We start from the raw sequence: 22773 nt of genomic DNA, 5'->3' as shown, positions 1-22773 counted from the left end.
CTAACCTATCAAAAACGACTTAAAATTTCTACGTCAACAGTGATCCGATATGAAATTTTAATCGTTTCAACTTTACACCAAAATTCCAAAAAACCATAGTACAAAATTTTATATAATTTTTGAATTTTCATACAATTTTGGAAAGAATTTCCTCCCATATAAATAATCGTCCAATTTTATGCAAATGGCACAGCAAGCTCCCTACGTTCCGAACATTTGTAAATGACACAAAGTTGAGTCTAGGTCAAGTTTTCATGTATTGCAAAAACTGTTTAAATTTAAATATAGCATATATAATTTACTGCGTTTTCATTTAATAATCCAAATGGCTTAAATATGTTATAAGTCCATACAATTCCATACATGTGCCAAATCTTTTTAAATTGACATGTTACTCCCTTACATAATTTAATGCGTTGCAAGGATAAGATTTTTTAGCACCTCCAGTTTACATTTATACCTGTCTCACTTATAACTCAATCATAACACCTATAAAGAACCGCACACCAAGATTTAAAGTTCTACCAATATTTACTAATATTGGTACCATTTATAAGTATTCGTTTGCTTTTAAAAAGTCTCTGAAAATAAGTACTAAAGAGTATATAATATCTTTAGTACTTATTTTCAGAGCCACTTTCTATTACATCCATGCACACCAACAATGATCTAATGCCCATTTTGGGAGTTTAAGATTTATACATTCACCCATCAAAAAGTACGAATTTTGGTAGCATTTAGTACGAATATCTAGTAAACCTCATACCAAATTTCAAGATTCTAGCTTTATTCGTTCACCCAATACCAAAAAATGCCAAATAATACGGTTTAGTATATTTTCTAGGACGATATTCCACAAACCCTTTCCTACTTCTCCATCACAATCCATCAGGAACCCTAATTCCACACACCAATACTGATTGATAAATTCCACAAACCCAACCTTAACACACCACATACGAGCCAATGTGGACCACATATATATTTTCATAGGTTCATGTTATGTATAATTTATAGTAATTTCATAAAATTTGGAAATATATTATAATTAGAATACATACTAAAAATATTATTGTTAATAAGAGAAAAATAATATAATATAATATAATAAAAAATATAATATAATATAATATAATATAATATAATATAATATAATATAATATAATATAATATAATATAATATAATAATAAAAACGGCCAATGTCCTATAAATATGTTACCTGTAAATTATGCGAGGGTAGAAGCCCAGTCGTGTCACTATCCACACAACGGTAAAAATTGCAAAAATTATATCACATATTTTTTGATAATTTGCATACTTCGTCAATTTAGCAGCCTAGAATAGAAATCATTTAATACGTATCTTATAATTAATAAATATAGCCATACTTCTAGGAAAATGTCAGCACAGTCATGAATAACTAGAACCAAAGATCCAACTCGGTGCAAATTGCAAATCCAGCTTAAGGACATCAAAAGTAATGTTACCATGTGATGAACGAACATTTGCCAAAAGTCTTTTCGCTTTACGTCGAAAAATTGAGTCACCGTTAAGGACCAATAGAAAGCCATTGAAATCATGTAATACCACCAGATATCACCTGAAACAGACTTAAACATTTAAAATCAATTAAATGTATATTCAATATAAGCATAGAATATAAATAACATAAAATTAATAAGGTCCATTGCTATTAAATTAGTTTTTCCATTCGCAACACCTTGAAATATTCGTCGGAGTGATATTCTTCCATGATCCACATCATGGTGAGTTTTGAGATGGAATAGAAAATCAGTTGTGAAATCTATATTCAAAAACAACTAAAATTATTACATATTTTAGTAAGAAATTCATCCACTGAATAATTTGTAAAAACCTTTATAAAACAATTAATAATATCTACTACCTCTAATAGACGCAATATGGAAATCCGAGGATGTATTACTATTTAATATTTTTAATAATCACAAACTTGTCTACTTTTTAATGTAGGTAATCGAATCGAAAACGCTAAAACTTGCGTTGAAAATAAAAACATCTGCAGATTTGGAAAAATAGCAAAAATAAATGTCACACATTTTACAAAATGGTGTTGAAGCAAGCGTTGGGCGCCAATAAAAAAGCTCGTGAGGGTATTTGACATAGCTCCCTGCGAAGGATTTGGAAGTGAGTTTCTAACTCCATCTTCAAATAATTATCTACTTCGACACTTATTTTTTGTAAAAGGGTGATACTTCGTAATTTTACAATAACAAATGAATTGTTATCCAATTTCGATCGTCTGTAGTAACTACTTAGTTAAATGAAACTAGATGGAAAATAATTTAACTGTCGTTATATAAATATTTGTCATCGAATAAAAATTTGTGGATAATACTACATTTTCATTATAAAAAATCTTCGCCCTGAAACCTTTTTCATTGCTGTATCAAATAATATAAATATGCGCGGAAAAATATAATTGAATTGAGAAGCAAGAGGGAGGCATCTGGATTATTTTCAACCTTTTTCCCAAAGTCAACAGAATGCAACATCCACCACAAAAGGTAATGCGTATTGAGCAAATTAGAACATCAAAAGGCAATGATGTTTTTGAACTTATATTTTTGAACTTGATGATTTTAATGTGAAAATAGTGAAAGTGAATATGATGGCGAAGAAAAACTGAATGCACAACTTAAAAAAAAATTAATCATTTTCGAAAAAATTATCGGAATGGGCAGTCCAAAATTTTGTAAATCGTAACGCATAATAAGCTCTTGGTCATGTTAAGAGAAGAAGGAATCAATGTATCTAAAAACTGCAGGACATTAAAAGGAACTCCAAACGAAGTATACATTCATAGTATTTTAGGGGGATCATATCCTCATTATGGGTTAAAAGACTGTCAAAATGCCCACTTCCCTAGAAAAAGAATTGCAATTGTTGTCATCGCTACCATTTTATGTTTTCGACGATTTTAAAAATTTTGATCCCAAACTTCTAATAGAAAGTGAAGTTCGGGAACAATTGGTAATAATAAGTTGTTATAAGTGATCAAATAGCAATTGAAATGACATGGCGTGGAACTATGCAAAAACCCAGTTTTCAGTGATTTACTAAATATAGTATAATAAGACAAAAGTAAGCTGACTTACTTTTGTGTTAATTTGAAATTAAAACATTAATTTTTACAGATATGTACCATCTTAAATTTCTCCATACGTTGTGGTTGGGCCTAAACAAAGTTTGTCAACAACATATTTTACACGCTCGGGATAGAATACACAAAAAAACAACCGAAGACTGTAAATCAATAAAATTGTTGAAAATTTAACTATTATTATAATTTAACTAAATAATGTTTTTAGTTTTACTTAGTATTAACCTTAACATCAATATTATGTTTGTTTGGCGTTAAATGTTGACATTTTTTGCAAAATATAGGTTATTCATTACTGTTATTGCAATTACTCATTATTCATACAAGTATTTTACTTTGGATATCAAAAACTCACTACCAGGCTATATGGGTAATATGGTTATTTAAGAAATGAAACACGCATTCGTCACATCTTAAACGTATCTTCTTAGTGAAAGTTGAAAGTAACTAAGGCGATAATATTTAAGGTTGCCTGGTAGTAACTTTTTGGATATGTTTTGGATAGAAAATGCTTGCTGGGAGTAATTTAATGACAAATAAATCATAACACTGCTGATGAAATATATAATACTGTAGCTGGCATTCACGCATACTAAGTAAAAGGAAGGAAGCCCCCACGATCGGTAAGGATGAGAACGTTCGTAAAAAAGGATTTCGTTAAATTTCAGTTGTTGAACGCTTTGCAGCATCGGTTATATTTTGGTGTGTAAAAATTGGACGATATATTAAAATTACGTAGAACATACCTGATGTGGATATCCATACCAACAGTTCTTAACATCCCAAAACCAGGGCTTATCCCATAAAACTATGATTCCAAATATAAAGCTATATGTATAATATATACATCTCCAAGTATTTTCACAAAATTTTGTCAATGTAGATGGCTTGTCTTGCGCTCGTCTTAAACGCCACCAACGTTCGATCTGACGCTCAGTCATGTCTATGTGCTTTGCTAATGATAAAATCTGAAAAAATAAAAATAAATTATTAATATAAGCACAAAAAAGTATATATGGGCAATATTGCCAATTTTTTAACATAGCTGAAGCGGAGGTTCACCCCTTTATAACTCGGAAACTACTTAAGTATATGAAAAAAAGTGAATAGTTTTGGGTTAATTGATCTGTCGTTGCAAACTGTTCATGATATTGACCTCCAAACCTTATTTTGGTGGAAGCTGTGTCTACTTTAATGTAAAAAATGTGTAAAAACAGGTTGAGGCAAACCAGTTTTTTTATGTTCTCTATTGATTTGTGACTAAGCCACTCATTGCACGGCCTTAGTGTCAAAATAAAACTAGAAGCCAACAAAATGGGGACTACACCCCCTTTGTATCATTTTTCAAAATTTTAACTGCATCTACCTTTAAATGATGCTGACATTTTGAAGCTCGATTTTGAGTGTTTTTTTAATTTTACTTCTATCTTTAATACGCCAACAGGAATTTATAAAAATCGATTATACGATTATTGTAGTCGCGAATCTGCGTAATTTGATATGTATTATGTGTATGTAGTATGCACAGCTTCAGAGTAATACTCATCCGAAGGTGCGAATTTTGTGCGATCAAATTTCTAAAAAAACCTATTTTTCGGGGCAAATTTTTAGATCTGTCAACTGAATGATATGGGTACCCGCGATCAATAAGGTTTTCTACGTTTCGGATGATATAAAATCTTTTTCGTGAAAATCCATCTACTAGAACGGCGGGAACTGACCTTCCAAAAACACGAAATTTGGCAAAAAAATGTTTTTGAAAATATCGCAGATTTATTTGCGTTTTCTGTTCAATAAATGACCTCATACGGATTTTGATCTTTTTCGAAAAGAGAACTTTAAAACCTTCAGCCGAAAGAGAGATGTACGCAATTTATCTCAAAAATAGATTGTGCTGGCACATCCATGGTTCTTAATGGACCACATTGAAATCGGTATAGATCGATGTATTTTTTTAGGGTGCACACCGAAATCGGATGCGCGTTAATGGCATATGGAGTTTTCGGAAATTATTCGCGTTTTACGATTTTTTGGGTACTTCGATGTAACGTGTAGCACATCTTAGCCGTCAAATGAAATTTTGCAAAATATATATGGATTGGAAGATAAACTCCAGTACTTCCTGGAAACCGCATGCGCATCAAATGATTTTGAGAATTACGCGATTTACACGCAATTTAAAATGTATATTTCATAATATTATTTTATTTTAAGATTTATTCCTATTTATAGAATTCTAAGATTTATCGGAAGGGTCTTGATATAATCCGCAAGGCGTATACTTACACACAAAAATTGATTATTAATATATGTATATGCCAACTTTTCGGCGAAATTCGGGTAAAATAGCAGAATAACCCCAAAATTTTTTTCTGAATTTTCTTGTATAAAAAATTAAAAAAATAAATATGATGACATTATTTTTTCGAACCAAAAACAAATATTTTTCCTCAATATATTGTTTTATTGTCGCTGTGATTTAGAAATGTAATAAACGGCGTAATTTTAAGATTTTTTTCTTATGCCCAAAATTAAAACCTCGATAACTTTTACGCGCATCAACCAAAAATTTGATCGCGAACGGTTTCGGAGTCAGAACATTTTTCTCTATATGTGTACCAAAAATCATTGATGTGCCACAAAAACAAAAAAGCTGATTTTGTAAATAGGAATATTAAAAAATTGGCAATATTGCCCATATACAGTATACAAATATGTTCAAATGTATCAGCTTGAAATAACACTAGTTATATTACTATTTGTAATTAGATGTTATTTATCATACTCGTGTTGCACTTAATTCAGTTTGAGACAACCAAATTAAACTTTGTTTAATATTTCTATTTTATTCCAATTTATAGCATCCACCTGAAATACCATAAATCTCATAATGTGTGACAAAGCGACAGGTACCAAAAAGTTCTGTGGTTTTGAGTGACGTCTGAAGATGAAATGATACAATTTTTACCTGTTCTACAAAAAAATTTACAATTTAACAAAAAGTCAAAAAAATGTCAATATCTGAAACTGATTTCCCACACATATATATATATATATATATATATTCTGAAAGCCCATGAAGTGACCTTTCAATCGTGGGTATTCGCTTAGTCCCAGGTTTTGAAATTTCGGGACAGTGGGCCAAAATGATGGACCATATCAATTACCAGAAAATTTAGAATTTAAATAAAGTAAAAAAATTTAAAATATCCGAAATTTATTTCGGACATAAACTATATATATTCTGAAGCCCAATTTATCTTCACGCTCATAACATGAGATACAATCTGTCAAGTTGTATATTATTATATTTCGTTTCCCATTTTTTAATTACGTACTGTAGAAAAAAGGTTTCCGGTATCATCGATCTGTATTTTAATTTCATATACATATATAATATATAATTACAAATTTAAATCACATTAAAATAACACAGAAACTCACCTTTTTATGATCTAGTCGACTTGATTTGGAATATGCACTCTCCAGTGCTGGAATATTTGCTGCCTTTTTTGGTCTGGTACTTTTGATGCCGAGAGATACGCCGACTGGTGATACCCAGAATCTGCAATAAATTGTATTAAACAAAATGCAATATACTAAAAAAATCGTACAGTCGAAATAGCTTATAACTTTATAAAACATTAAACACTTAATACCCATGGTATAATGTAATGTTTATATTTTGAGTGTGTGTTAGAATATTAAAAAATTCTTTTTTTTTTAATTATTTACATAAACGTGCACACTATCTGGGTTACTTACAAAATCAAAAACTTTCACTCCACGCATTTTTAGTAATTTCAGAACTGAATAACATATGCAGTGTTTAAAATGATAGCTCTAAAATAAAAAACACCGTAAAGTTACAGATTTACCTGCTAAAATTTCTTCAAACATGTTACCCTACAGCGAGAATGTGATGACATTTTGTGTGAACATTTTCGTTAATGAAAAGCGAGCTGGCGGCTGTCAAGGGAATGAGGTTCTGCTGCAAAGAGACCCACGCAGTCGTCGACTGTACAAAGCTCTGCTTCGTTTGCGTCGAAGGAGAATCCTGCCAAGAGCGGTGATTGTATGGTGGAAGCCAAACACGCTGTCTCGAAGCAGGTAGCCCATAAACCTACAACGACGCTCAGCGACTCTGCTGCTCCAAAAGAGGTTCCGAAAGATCTGCGAGTAGTAATTATGGACCGAGCTGACCCTGACGGGATCATCAGAGAGGATAAATGGTTGCTGGTCGACAGCCATTTGAAGGACCTCTTCCTATCCGATGAGGTTGATCGACAGAGCCTACGGTTTGGCCAGACCTCCTTATACAAAGGGGTCAAGGTTGTTGTCACACTAAGGAGACTGCGGACTTTCTTAAGAAGGCAATTAACAACCTGGACCCTCTTTGGGAAGGTAGCAGACTGGCAGCTGTAGCGGTCCAAGAGATACCAAGTGGTATGGTAACCTCTGTATGGATCCCACCACTTTTTAACGGGCTGGAGAACACACTAAGGTTATTGGAAAAGCAGAATGACGGCCTTCAGATGAGGAGGTGGAGAATCCTCGCCTCATTTGAAAGGAACGGCGGTGTTGTCGCGAAGTTCGCTACCGATTCTGCGGGAGAGCAATATTTGAGGATGAATAAGAGTGATTTGTGTTATGGAATGGGGAAACTCTATTTCCGCCTCCCAAATCCAAAACAATAAGCGGACAGCAGCAAGCGCTAAGAACGTGTATTCTTGCAAAAAAAAAGACCTATATTTAATGCTTGCAGCAATGGAGATATGACGACAGTCAGGCTGGATAGGGGTACCTCAAAGCCCCTGATAGTATCTGCCGTCTATCTCCCCTACGAGGCACCTGACCCGCCCGGTATGGAAGTGTGCCGCTTAATGGAGGAGATGGGCAAAATTGGTGATATCATCATCGGATGTGACGCCAACGCACATCACTTCCACTGGGGAAGCAGTAACACCAACACGAGAGGTGAGTCCATTTTTAAGTTTATACTTAGCTATAATTATAGAATTTGTAATAAGGGCAACACAACAACGTTTGTAAATAGGGTGAGAGGTGAAGTCATTGACATAACCCTCACAAACATGGACAACTCCGAGGTTATGAACTGGGAGGTGTCTGAGAAATGCTCCTTTTCCGATCACAGACTGATACAAATTCCTAGCTACAGAGGAAAATAGAAGCCTTATAGGAATCCTCGGAAGATAAATTGAAACAAATTCAAAGCTAAAACAGCAGTCTCGACCCTGGATCATAAAGATCTAAAAACGGTTGAGGATGTTGAATTAGCTGTGAATAATGTCACGGCCACTCTTCTGAAGATCTATGAGGCTTCTTGTCCCCTAACATACCCCGGGAAAAAATTTCAGTCGGTATGGTTGTCATTAAACCTTGCAACCTTGCGGAAGGCTGCAAGGAAAGCTTACAATAGAGCTAGTAAGACAAAGCAAGTAAGACAAGATATCACATTTGCTACTGACATTACCTTCAGCTTATGATGGTGTTATTTATAACAGCTATAGAGACACTATCTGAAGATAATTTAACATTGGCATTTGTGAAAACTCGATTACTGGATCGCGAAATAAAATTAAGGAATGATAACCGATACACCAGCACAAAAGTCTTACAAGCAGTGGTTAGCAATAAAAGAAACACTTACAAAGACTTTTTACATAAATTTAAAAATAAAAGCAAATTTTAATCGTATAAAAATGATTTTAAAACCACAGCTAAGTGTCATTATTGTGGTAAAAAAGGACATATTAAAAAGGATTGCTATGGTTACAAAAAACTATTGAATGAGAAAATTCGAAATAATGGTGAAACGGTCCAAACTGCAACGGCCGAGGCTGAAAACGGATTCGCATTCATGATAAGGCAACACACTAACACCACATCAACGGGAAATATTTCATTTCTTTTGGACTCCGGTGCCACAGATCACGTAATAAATTATTCCAATCTGTTTACGGATTGTATTTCCATGAAGACTCCCAGATTGGAATTGCCAAACAGTTAGTATATATATGCAATCCGCCTACGGGAAGCAAAGCTGAATGCTAACGGACGCGTCCACATGTTGCGGATAGTGGGATGCCCAACACCATTCGTTGGGTAACTGTTAATAACCAATAAACAGTCGCGGACAATCAGCGGGCTCAGGGGGAGAGTCTCGGAGGAAATGACCGAGTGCCAGTGATCCCTGAGCCGACGAGGCGAGAATGGCGCCCCCTCTCATATATCCATTCAAGGTTTGGGACACTACCTTCCTAAAGTGTCCCCCCTAACGCTGGGGTGTCATGCGACCTCGTGCCTATCAGCGTTCCACGGTTTGCAGTCAGGGTACCGACTGTATTCGAACGGAGCCTTGTTGATACCTGGGCGCCTCAACAAGTGTTTCAGGCTTAGTTGCGAAGTCCTTGCCATGGTAAGAGGCTATGCCATGGTCGACCTCAAATCCTCACACACAGCACTTTTTATGGAGCCGACTTTTAATAACCCGCTGCCAAGAAAATGTATCGGAGAGCAGTAAATTTCTGCAAACGATACATTGGACGGGATAGCGACTCCATCACGGGGAAGGAGTTCCTGTTAATCAAGAGGAACCTCAAACTCATTAGGAAGTTCTCTAGGAACTATCCTGATGATATTGAGAGGGACTTCTCGATTGATAGGATCCCCCGACCCAGTTCTAGGACCACAGCGGTAGTCCCTTCTAAGAAGGAGAAACCTGCTGATGGCTCCGGTACATCCAGGAAGCTGATGCCTGAGACGTCTAAGCCCTCAGTACCCCCTAAGGGTAAACTGAGTACTGAGACGTCTCAGACATCAGAATCCACAAAGACAGAAGGCAGGGAACTGTCGAAATCGGCTGGAAAGAGAGCCCGTAAGAAGGCCTCTAAGATGACCGACAAGGCACAACCGCCCTCTGTCAATCCACCTTCTGCCGAATTGCCAAAGCTGACAGCCAAGGCGGTGACAATTGGGCAGTCGTTAGTGGACAAGCAGAAGGTAGCGAACGTGAAGCAGGTGCCTGCGTCTGCTGGGCATACCTCTGCAGTAGCTGCTACCCCGGGCGCCAAATCTCGGCCTCAGCCCACGGCTGTTAAGAGAATGAGGTCCTCGGAGGAGCAACAACCTGCTGCAAAGAGGCCCACGCAGTCGCCGGCCGTACAGAGCTCTGCTTCCTTTGCTTCGGTGGTAGCGTCGAAGGAGAAACCTGCCAAGAGCAGCGATTGTGGGGTGAAAACCAAACACGCTGTCTCGAAACAGGTAGCCCAGACACCTACAACGGAGCAAAGCGACTCTGCTGATCCGAAAGAGGTTCCGGAAGATCTGCGGGTAGCGATCATCGACCGAGCTGACCCCGACGGGTTTATCAGTGAGGATAGATGGCAGCTGGTCGACAGCTATCTGAAGGACCTCTTCCTGTCCGACGCGGTTGATCGAGAGAGCCTGCGGTTTGGCCTGACTTCCTCTTACAAAGGGGTAAAGGTTGTTGATTGTCGCACTAAGAAGACTTCAGATTTCTTAAGAAGTCAATCAACAGCTTGGGCCCCCTTTGGGAGGGTGGTCGTCTGGCAGCTGTAGCGGTCCGAGAGATACCGAGCGGTATGGTAACCTCGGTGTTTATCCCAAAACCTTTCAAGGGGCTGGAGAAGACACTGAGGTTATTGGAGAAGCAGATCGACGGCCTTCAGACGAGGAGGTGGAGAATCCTCGCCTCGTTTGAAAGGAACGGCGGTGTAGTAGCGAAGTTCGCTACTGATTCTGCGGGAGAGGAGTATTTGAGGAAGAACAAGGGTGAGCTTGTTTGTGGAATGGGGAAACTTTGTTTCCGCCTCACAACTCCAAAACAATAAGCAGGCAGCAGCAAGCGCTTAACGTGATTCAGATTAATCTGCATCACTGTAGAGCAGCAGCTGCTGAACTGCTACTCACCGTCTCTTCCTCAAACATCGACGTGGCGCTCATTCAGGAACCTTACCTGTACAAAGGCAAGGTGACTGGACTGGGCGACACAAAATACACGCTTTTGTCTACCTCCAATGGAGAGAAGGTGAGAACGTGTATTCTTGCTAAAAAGGAGTTAAATTTAATGCTTCATTCTAATTTCAGCAATGGAGATATGACGACAGCAAGACTAGACAGAGGTACCACGAAGCCACTGATAGTCTATGCCGTCTATCTTCCCTATGAGGCTCCTGACCCACCCGGTACTGTGGTATGCCGCCTATTGGAGGAGATGGGCAGAGTTGGTGATATCATCATCGGATGTGACGCCAACGCACATCACTTCCATTGGGGAAGCAGCAACACAAATACAAGAGGTGAGTCCATTTTCGAGTTTATACTTAGCTATAATCTTAGAATTTGCAATAGAGGCAATACACCAACTTTTGTTAATAGGGTGAGAGGTGAAGTCATCGACATAACCCTCACAAATATGGACGACTCTGGGGTCGTAAACTGGGAGGTGTCTGAGAAATGTTCCTTTTCGGATCATAGACTCATATCCTTCCAGATTCCTACCTAAACAGAAACCCTATAGGAATCCTCGGAAGACGAACTGGGACAAATTCAAAGCCAAAACAGCAGTCTCTTTTCGGGATCGTAATGATCTCAAAACGACTGAGGATGTTGAATTAGCTGTGAAAAATGTCACGGCCACTCTTCTGAAGGCTTCTTGTCCTCTAACATACCCTGGGAAGAAATCTCAGCCGGTATGGTGGTCACAAGACCTTGCAACCTTGCGGAAGGCTGCAAGGAAAGCTTATAATAGAGCTAGTAAGACAAAGCTCAGTACAGATTGGGATGTTTATAAAAGACAATTCAATAGGTACAAAGGCGAAATCAAGAAAGCTAAACGTGAGTCTTGGGTCTGCTATAGTGAGTCGATCGAAGGAGTCAACGAAGCGGCCAGATTCCGCAGAGTACTGTCTAAGGATCCAAAATCCATAGGAAGTATTAAGCGAAGTGATGGTACGTGGACAAACTCTGGTAGTGAGACTCTCGATCTTCTATCATCAACCCACTTTCCTGGTTGTAAGGACTATAGGGAAGATGCGCAGTGTTTGCATCAGCCTACAGTTCGGACGAGGGAAGAGGAGAAGATGATAGAAGACACTATAAGATATCCAAAACTGATATGGGCGATAAACAGTTTTCAACCCTATAAATCCCCTGGTCCAGATGGTATAATACCGGCCATGCTGCAACATGCAGATGAACGAGTAATATCATTTCTGCAGGACATTTTTAGGGCTTGTTTACTTCTGTCGTACATACCAAGTCTATGGAAAGAGGTTACCGTGACCTTCATCCCGAAAGCCGAGTCATACGTTACCTAAAGACTATAGACCGATTAGCCTTTCTTCCTTTCAATTAAAAACTTTAGAAAGGTTACTAGACTCAGAAATTAGAAATACCATCGACCGTAATAAACTTAGTAAATCCCAGCATGCCTACATCAAAGGCAGATCAGTGGATACAGCTCTGCATGAGGTGGTTGGATGTATCGAGAAGAATATGGAGTCCTCTGGCTACACGTTGGCAGCATTCCTCGATATCGAAGGAGCTTTCAACAATGTGAAGCTAGAGGCAATCCATTCTGCTCTTATAGACATAGGTATCCCCTCACTCCTTACGGAATGGATTGATAGAATCCTGGAAAGCAGAATTATCAACTCATCCTTAGGAGAGAGTTTCGTGAGGAAATCTGTCAACAGAGGCACACCTCAGGGAGGAGTACTTTCCCCCCTTTCTGGCTTCTGGTGATAAATGAGATACTTATGAAATTCAATCATCTCAGGATAAAGGTTGTAGCCTATGCCGATGATGTAGTCTTGTTGGTTGGGGGTAAGTTTATAACGACAATATCAGACATCCTGGAGGGTGCGCTTTCAACCCTGTCAAATTGGCCTTGCACCAAAGGTCTTGGTGTAAACCCCACTAAAACCGAATTGGTGCTCTTCACTAGGAAATACAAAATTCCTAGTTTCCGCCTGCCATCACTTGGTGGAGTGACTTTAACCCTTTCTGATGAAGCTAAATATCTCGGTACTGTCCTAGACCGCAAGTTACTGTGGAATAGGAATGTCGAGGAACGCTCCAAGAAGGGATTGCTGGCACTCTATTCATGCAAGAACTCCATAGGCAAGAGTTGGGGATTGAGACCCGGAATTATACACTGGCTGTATACGACGATCGTCTTACCCATACTTACTTATGGATGTCTTGTTTGGTGGCAGGGGGTGAATAAAAAGAAGCTGCTGGCAAAACTGAGCCTAGTACAGCGATCGGCTTCGATTCTGATCACCGGAGCATTAAGAAGCACACCGCAGGCAGCCTTGAATGCAATCTTGAACCTCCAACCTTTGGATATTCTGATCAAATTCCAGGCGGCCAGGTGTGCCCTGAGACTCCGGGAAACAGATGCCTTGAAATCGCTGAACTATGGTCATGCCAGCATCCTAAACATAACGCCAGATTATGGCCTTTTTAGGGGGGATAGTCATATCAGTGATTATATTCCCCCTCATAGGGACTTTAATGACATAAAAGTTGAATTTCCTAGTAGGGAATCCTGGACTAGTGGCTCCCTACCTCTACCAGGTCTGTCAATCTTCACAGACGGGTCCAAGATGGAGGAAGGCACTGGCGCAGGCGTCTACTGCAGGGAATTAGGTATACAGAACTCATATAAACTCAACAATGATTGTAGCGTTTTTCAAGCAGATTCTTGCAATCACGAAAGCGGCCGAGATAGTAAAAGCACTTAATACCGACATTACGGGACCGGTGACTATTTACGTAGATAGTCAGGCGGCCCTGAAAGCGGTGAAGTCGCATACTATAAACTCGAAAGCAGTTCATGATTGTAAGACCGCTCTGAATGATATACGACAGATAGTTGGGCTATGCTGGGTTCCAGGACACAATGATATTGAAGGGAATGAAATAGCCGACGAGCTTGCTCGAGGGGGGTCACAGTCGTCCAGTCTTCTGATTGAGAGATCTGTGAAACCCCCTATTAGCTATTTCATTGGCAGAATCTGCGCGTTCCATTGCGAGGTAGTCGGCAACAGATGGCTGAGGGAACCTGCTTGCAGAACCTCTAAATCTATCTGGCCAGAATTCTCTCGTAAAAGAACGTCTTCGCTGCTGGATCACAGCAAGAGGGAGATCAAAATCGTTGTGGGGATCATTACTGGTCACTGCAAAGTTAGATCTCTCACTTCTAAGTGGGACTCCAGTGGAGAGGATTACTGTCGTCTATGTGAGGACGAAGAAGAAGTGGAAACAATTGAGCACATCCTCTGCAAAATTCCATCGCTGATCAGCAGAAGACATAAACAGTTTGGATGCTATGAAATTGATAATCTAGTCTTCTTCTCCAAAATAGACCCTAACCAAATTCTAGGCTTTGTCAAAAAATTGACTTGGCTAAAATAATGTCTCTTCCGCTTCCTCTTTCTCACTATTTCTCTCTCTACTCTTCCACTATTTTTTCTTCTTCTCTTTATAGGTATACCTATACATAAAGGATGATCACAATGGACATAGTTTCCGAGTGGACGGCTGTTATAACAGCCGTACATCCCTAACCTAACCTATATATGCAACCAAGATGGGTATAGTAAAACTGCGGAGCAATAATCAAGAACATATCACTTTAGAAGACGTCTTATATTGCAAAGACGTGCCTCAAAATTTACTGTCTGTGAAAAGAATGCAAGATGCGGGATTAACTGTTGAATTTAATCCAGGGGGTGTTGTGGTCACAAAAAGTGGGCATGTTGTTATGGATGGTAAATATAACAATAATATACCAACTGTAAATTTTGATATTGTTGCAAGTGTATATACGTCCAGAACTTTACAAGCAAAGTAGGCTATCATTTAATAAACATAAAGATAAACATCGTATAAGAAGGCCTTTATTTATTGTTCACTCGAATGTTTGTGTCCAATAACGCCTTCGACAATTGATGGAAGGAACTACTATGTCATTTTTGCTAACCAATATACACATTACTGTGTGACATATTTATTGACACATAAATCAGATGTATTTTCTGTTCTTAAAGATTTTGTTGCTAAAAGCGAATCCCATTTCAATTTAAAAATTGCCAATCTATACATAGATAACAGTAGAGAATATCTATCTTCTGAAATGAAGGATTATTGTATTCAAAAAGGGATAAGCTACCATTTGACAGTTCCATATACCCCTCAATTAAATGGTGTGTCCGAACGCATGATCAGGTCTATATCTGAAAAAGCTCGTGCTATGGTGAGTGGAGCTAAATTAGACAAGAGTTTTTGGGGAGAGGCTGTTCTAACAGCAACATATTTAATAAACCGAATTCCAAGTAAAGCGTTGGAAAAGAGACGAAAACACCTTATGAAATTTAAAATACTTGAAAGTGTTTGGTTCAACGGTGTACGTACATAATAAAGTGAGAATATGCAAATTTGATGAAAAGTCATCAAAAGGTATCCTTGTTGGATATGAACCAAATGAATATAAGGTATTGGATGTTGAAACTGGAACTTTTTTGATAGCAAGAGATGTTATTGTGGATGAGATAAATATTGTAAATACCAGAAATTCCGCTAAAAAAGTAATAGAACGAAATAACCTTAGAAGTAAGCTAAATATCCCGAAAGAGAGTACCGAAATGATGAGGAATATCCCGAATGATAGTACGGAAATGATGAGAACTTTCCCGAACGAAAGTACGGAAATTATAAGAACTTTCCCGAATGATAGTACGGAAATGATGAAAACTTTCCCGAATGATAGTGAGGAAAGAGAATACAACATGAATGATACGATAACTAATGTCGATCTAAATACTAATGGTGACATTGTATTTGAAAATACAAAAGAAAACAACAGCCAGTTGTCTGACTTGGAACCTTCAACTGAAATCAGAAGAAGTAAGAGACTAAGAGAAAAGCCACCAGTTTCATACCAAGAAAGTGAAGATCCATTTCATTAGTGTATGATGGGTGTCCAAACTAATACTGATATACCAAGTACTTTTGACGAAATTAAAAATAGGAGCGATAAGATACAATGGGAAGAAGCGATTAATGATGAGCTTAGATCGCATTTTGAGAACGAGACTTGGTCTGTTGTATCAAACCCTGTTGGTAAGAACATAGTTGACAGTAAGTGGGTTTTTTCATTGAAACATAATGAAATGGGTAACCCAGTTAGATACAAAGCAAGACTAGTTGCTCGTGGTTTTACCCAAGAGTACTTGGTTGATTACGATTAAACTTTTGCTCCAGTGGCTACAATTTCTAGTTTTTGGTTTTTGTTAGTTTTTCTAACCAATACAATTTAAAGGTTCACCATATGGATGTTAAGACGGCGTTTTTAAATGGAACATTAAAAGAGGAGATTTATATGAAAATTCCTCAGGGTTTGGTGTGTGAGACCGGAAAAGTCTGTAAATTAAATAAGTCCATTTATGGACTGAAACAGCCGGCAAGGTGTTGGTTTGAAATATTCGATCAAGCATTGAAAGATATAGGGTTTGCGAATTCATCAGTGGATCGCTGCATATATATTCTTGACAAGGGCGATATACTTGAAAATGTATATGTATTATTGTATGTTGATGATTTGGTAATTGCCACATTTAATTCAAAAACTATTGCTAATTTTAAAAAGTACTTAATGAACAGATTCAAAATGACAGATTTACTTGATATCAAATATTTCATTGGCATAAATATAGAAAGACAGGATGATACATTTTTTTTTTTTTTGAATCAATCAGCATATATCAGAAACATTCTCAAAAGATTTAAAATGGATGACTGTAAACCAGTAAGTACTCCCATGTCCACTAAACCAAATTATGAAGAACTTAACTCTGATAAAAAGTAATGCAATTAATATACTGAGTCGCTATAGCAATAAAAATAACATAGAGTTATGGCAATGTCTTAAACGAGTGTTGAGGTATCTTAAAGCTACTATTAATTTAAAACTAGTATACAAAAGGAATTCTAGTTACAGTGACATGATTATTGGATATGTGAACTCTGATTAGGGTGGAAGTGAGCTTGATAGGAAAAGTACAACCGGATTCATACTTAAGATGTTAGAAACTTGTCTTGTTAGTTGGAATACAAGGAAGCAGAATTCTGTTGCAGCTTCATCCACAGAAGCTGAATATATGGCTTTGTTTGAAGCAGTAAGGGAAGCAATATGGTTGAAATCATTATTGAGTAGTATCAAAATAGATTCAGAAGCACCAATTAAATTATATGAAGTAATCAAGGCTGTATAATCATAGCCAAAAAGCCATCAAGCCACAAACGATCTAAACATATTGATGTTAAATATCATTTTTCCCGAGAACAGGTGGAAAATAAACTAATTACCATTGAGTATACTCCTGCAGATAAACAGATAGCTAATGTTCTGACGAAACCCCTGCCAGCTGCTAAATTTCTGGATTTTAGATGTCAACTCGGGTTAAATGCTGATGAATATTTTTTTTCTTGTTTTATTCGGTTTGATTAGGTTTTACTGGGTTTTCCTAATCCTTGCAACAAATGTTGGACTATATTTTTGTTTTTCCCCAGATATAACAACTTGTCACATTATGTAGTAATTTTTATGATACCGCTATTTAATATATCTTAATATATATATATATATATATTACTTGTAATGACCAATGTATTTTTGAGGGGGTGTGTTGGATAAACATAAATTAAATTGTTAATAGGGAAAACATATTATGTTTTAAAATTTGAATTGAATTTCTGTTGCCATGCAAAAATACATTGTTCAGTAATCTTCATACATTTTATAATTTACCAAAATTTATTTTTTAAAATAGTAGGCTTTGTAATTATGTTTTTTCCATATTGGAATGAAGAAAATTTTCAGTCAGTCGTTTGTAATACATAGTGAAGACAAGTTGTGTAATAATAAAATATTTGAATTGCTAAAGAAATAAAACTGTTTTAATTCACAAAGCTGAAAATCTAATACATATAATTTTTTTACACAACATGAGGTCTATTATAGCGAACAATCGTGCATCATTAACTCGAAAATCAGGTATTTAGTTAAGCCTCTCTTGCAGCAAATGAACGATATATATAAATTTGAATTCTACATGGAGACAATTGCGCATTTGATGCTCTAGGTGTCCAACTTATATGTGCCTTTTGATAAATAGTTTCTGAAATATATTTTCCATGAATTCGTTAATTTTTACCAACCCCATATTGATGCAATTCTGATAAGGCAAAACAACGTTTGCCGGGTCTGCTAGTTATATATAAAAGAAACGTTCAAAGGTGTCCCCCTCACCCCTACATACATATATTGTTTTGTTCTTCCACACATGTTGTGCTTTCAAATTTTCTTTAAAAACTAAAGTAGGGGGTGCGAAGCGCCACGGTTTCAGCTAGCAATAAAGATATAAATAATAAGAAAAATAAAAACAAATTGTTTAACTCTGTTTTCATAAAAAATATAATTTTAAAAAATGTACTGAAGGGGTGCTTAAGTTTTGGCCGATACTGTGTGTCAAACATCAAATAATGACAAACACATGCTGTAATGTGCAATAACACAATACTTTTCAATATTTTTCCGTAGTGTAATAATAAAAATTATTAAATGACCGAAATAAAAAAATCATTTAAGCTACTAAAAAATTACATACATTTAGAAAATGAGTACGTATAAATTAAAATGAGTTGAGTCAGTTATATATTTGATCATTTCAGATTTGCACCAAGTACAATGAAAAACACTTAGTTATTTTTCTTATACTTTTCCAAAATGGGCGTGGTATCTTTTCCTTCTAAAAGTGTACAATTAGTACGTTTATTACAATACTTGGGTATATAAGAACTGTTTATAGTATTGAGAAATTCAATCTCGACTACTCAAAATGAATTGGGCGTGTCAAACCGTAAGAACATGCAACATACTATTTGCCCTCATGTATGCAATAAAGTTTGTAGTTATGCTAACCTTCAACCGTAGATTTACACACATTTTACAAAGATTATAAAACTTGTTTATCTTATCATCTAATTTTTATAGTAAATACCTTTCCACAGAATATCGTATTAGCATGATAACTCCGGCCAAAGGTAAAGGCCATATAAGATCCTTATAATTCGCATGCTGGACGTCAGGCCGTGAGCCGGGAGCAATATCCGCCCATGTAACATTTGGTGGAAGCCAAACATTGGGCGACCAAAAAGAATCACTGAATTTTCTAAAGACCTCCATGGCGTGGTAACAGCTTAAACACTTCACTAATCATAAAATGCAATCTACGGAATTAAATATTTCATCGCTTACTCCAACAACTCAATTCGTGACTAGAATAAATTAGAGATGTATATTAGAGTTAAAAAATAGAGTACTGGAATTAGTCGAGTATTTGATATTTGAGTATACGGTTACTCAGTTCTCAACGACAACATAATAATAATCTATGAATACTATGCTACCCTGTGTTCACATACGCAGAGTTCCAAATTGTAAAAGATTTGTTATTCAATATATATACATATATAGTTTTGATAATTATTTATGGACAACGTATATTTTTATTTAAAAATATGTTTAACTATATTTTTAAGTTTTCATCCAAAGCATATTTATACAATGTAGTCTCATGCAGTCTCTCAAAATTTCAATGAGATTTCCTCCTTCGAATTCTACGCACAACTTGTGTTCAGTGGCAAAAACTACCAAATTATTAATATTTCGAAATTCCCTACCACTATAATATATTATATATAAATATAAGTTTAACACCCATCGTTGGGAAAGAAGAAAGGAAGAAAAATACGCATTCGCAAGTGTTGACTCACTCACCTACAATTCAAGTTGAGAACGCCGGTTTAGAATACCCTTGGTCAAAGCGGTTGGTGCACTTTATGACGAAAATATTTCTTCAGTTACTCTGGGGCAAAATTTACTGGTACGTTGCTTTTGTAAAAACACCTTTTACTTGCTCTGGGGCAAACTGTGTATATTCCTGTTTGAATATTAAAAACATGGGTGGTATTCAACGTTTTTATTTCTTATTATTTCACAGTCGACTTAGCACTATGTTCTTTTCTTTGGATGGTTTTTTTTCGAATGATGTCGCGCTCGATCAACTAAATTCAATTTATTCTTCTTATTCTTCGATTTGAGTGAGAATGGGAAAGGAGAAGAGAGAAAACAAAACAAAAATAATTCAATATTGGGAAACGTTCTTGCGAATTAGAAATAGCTAAACGTAACTGACGTAACGTTCATGAACACTCCCCCATGGGCTTTGTTCGATTTAACGATGCATAATATTAGGTTGAGGAAAAAGAAATCCATTATTTTTATATGAATATAGGACTTTATTTAACATGTTTGGAATGTCCGATTTGGGCCAAATATGCACAGTTTGTTGCATGGTACAATAATACAAGGTATGGCAGATTGAGGTGAATGACAAAAACCCAACTATGTAGGTGGTGGCTTTTTCTGTCAAATATAAAATAAATATACGCAACAAGTGGTTGTGTTTATTTGAAAATTTTCAACACATAACTAAAATCGTGAAAAATGAATAACAAGTTATGATTTATTTCCAAAATTCAGTAGTGTAGTCCATGACAGCAAAAGTTCTTTTAGTAATATCATATTTTTTTGATGTCATTTTTTCTTCTTCAAAGACATGGAATTTCTTAATATTCACAAGGGATGTAGTCACAATTTTAGTTGGTAAAACTTAAATTACAATAAACACAAAAGAGATTTTATCTCTTATTGTTTACGTCTCATAACAACAGCTGGAACGACGATCAACAAAGCTGCGGTGTGGGAGTTACACCGGATTTCTTAACAATAAGCAGTTCTTGCCATTTGGTGAGAAGTGAGCTACGCGTTGGAAGGACATGTGGTATTTTGGTATTGTTCATAAACAAACGCTTAAAAACAATACGAAATTATTTTTGATCTCCTTGATTGATTTGTTCATTCTTTTGTCGAATTAACCAAATGAAAAACTGAATGTAAACCATTTGTTGTAGTACTGACATTCAATAACAACAACATTCAAGTTCATGGTTGCATTTAATTGACGCGCTCAGGTAGACTACCTTCATTATTTTACCATGACTGATTTCTAAGATTGTCTCAAGCAATCGTGAGACCTTCCGTGGTTAGCGGAATATGACCGTTAATTTCCCTCTCTTCACCATTTGTTTTTTGAAATGATGATAACGTTTCTCTACTGGGCCTAATTTTTTTATTAATGTATATGGTGGTGAACAAATCACGAAAACTTGACCATACATAGTATCACACGGCGGATACATAACCTTATTATTGCATCATGGATACACCTAATGTAGCTCTCATGAACTTCATTAGGCGAGCAAGAAAACAACATGTTCAGCGCACAAGCAGCTAACGCATAGGCAACGAGACAACAGAACAATAATGATTGTACCAAGGGATGGAAAAGTGCACGCAAACAAAAGTGCCGGTTCAGCACAACAACACAACAATGGGAAATGGGATGCCCCCACGAGGATAAGAGGAGATTGCCACAGCACGCCAGACATCACCATTGTGGCACCGGGTCTTATAAATGACGTAACCTGGCAACCCGTTATTTCACAACGCTCAGACCACCTTCCGATCATCGTCTCCGTAAACAGACCACCAGACTTAATTACCTCTGAAAGCCGTACTTTCCTGAACCATTAGAAAGCTGATTGGCCTGGCTTCAGAGAGTTTCCCAATCACCGCTTCAGAGATCTGCCCACTCCCTCAGATCCACGGGTAGCTGAGAGAAATTTCCAGAAAATCATCGCTACTGCTGCCGCTGGCTTCATACCCGAAGTAAGACCGAACTTCCCAGTAGAAGCAACGGTATTGGCTAATGAGCGTGATGAGCTCCGTCGTACTACTTCTGAAGACCCAAGGGTGCGAGAGCTTACCCTTGAAGTCAACAGATTAGTATGCGAGCACAAAAGGAAATAGTGGCTAGACCACTTGAAGCAGTGCAACATTGCCACCGGAACAAGTAAATTGTGGGCAACTGTTAAGTCACTCTCGAATCCTAGAAGGAAAGATGACAGGACGGCTGTTACATTTAACGAAGTAACTATAACAGACCCGAAGAGGTGCGCGAGTTATTTTAACCGGCAGTTCATAGAGCACCCCGAGAGTGACAGGGCGAAAAGGAGTGTGCTACGTCGCATAAGTGCACTCCGAGCTGAGGAGGAACCACCACAATTTACGAAGGAGGATGTTGCAGATGTCATTAATAACGCTAAGTCATCCAAAGCGTTGGCCCCGGACGGATTTTCCATGGTAATGCTAAAGCAGCTGGATGAATCCGGAGTTGAGTACTTAACATCAGCCCTCAACATGTCATAGTTCCTGAAGCCTGGAAAATAGGCAGGGTGGTCCCGCTACTGAAGCCAGGCAAGGATGCCAGCAGAGGTGAATCGTACAGGCCGATTTCACTCCAGTAGCCGGTAGCGAAAACACTTGAGGCGCAACTCCTCCCATCGTTGAGAATCAGTTTTCCAGTTGCCCAACACCAACATGGATTCCGTAAGA

At 37.2% G+C, this 22773-nt stretch overlaps 1 protein-coding gene across 1 annotated transcript; it reads right to left on the bottom strand.

The window, feature by feature from the left end:
• Positions 1 to 1213: 1213 nt before the first annotated feature.
• LOC133334090 (ceramide synthase 6-like) lies at positions 1214 to 19440 on the bottom strand. The gene is made up of 5 exons (XM_061542385.1): positions 19256 to 19440; positions 6588 to 6708; positions 3890 to 4111; positions 1390 to 1611; positions 1214 to 1336 (listed from the first exon to the last, which is right to left on the bottom strand). The coding sequence occupies exons 1-5, from the start codon at positions 19438 to 19440 to the stop codon at positions 1217 to 1219; spliced, it is 870 nt and encodes a 289-aa protein (XP_061398369.1). The 3' UTR covers positions 1214 to 1216.
• Positions 19441 to 22773: the final 3333 nt, after the last annotated feature.

This window comes from Musca vetustissima, unplaced genomic scaffold (genome assembly GCF_032173495.1).
Source record: "Musca vetustissima isolate MV318-11 ecotype Yass unplaced genomic scaffold, APGP_CSIRO_Mvet_v1 utg57223, whole genome shotgun sequence".
Lineage (NCBI taxonomy): Eukaryota > Metazoa > Arthropoda > Insecta > Diptera > Muscidae > Musca > Musca vetustissima.
The sequence above is the reverse complement of the archived record's forward strand: the minus strand, read 5'-3'. Positions and strand labels throughout refer to the sequence as shown.

Bases quoted from the DNA above. Each gene is read 5' to 3' on its own strand.
- LOC133334090 (XM_061542385.1), bottom strand. From the start codon at position 19,440: ATGGAGGTCTTTAGAAAATTCAGTGATTCTTTTTGGTCGCCCAATGTT. The intron at 1,612-3,889 runs GTATGTTCTACG...TAAATGTTTAAG, and splicing joins GGTATGGATATCCACATCAG to TCTGTTTCAGGTGATATCTG. The intron at 1,337-1,389 runs GTATGGCTATAT...TTTCTATTCTAG, and splicing joins GTGCTGACATTTTCCTAGAA to GCTGCTAAATTGACGAAGTA.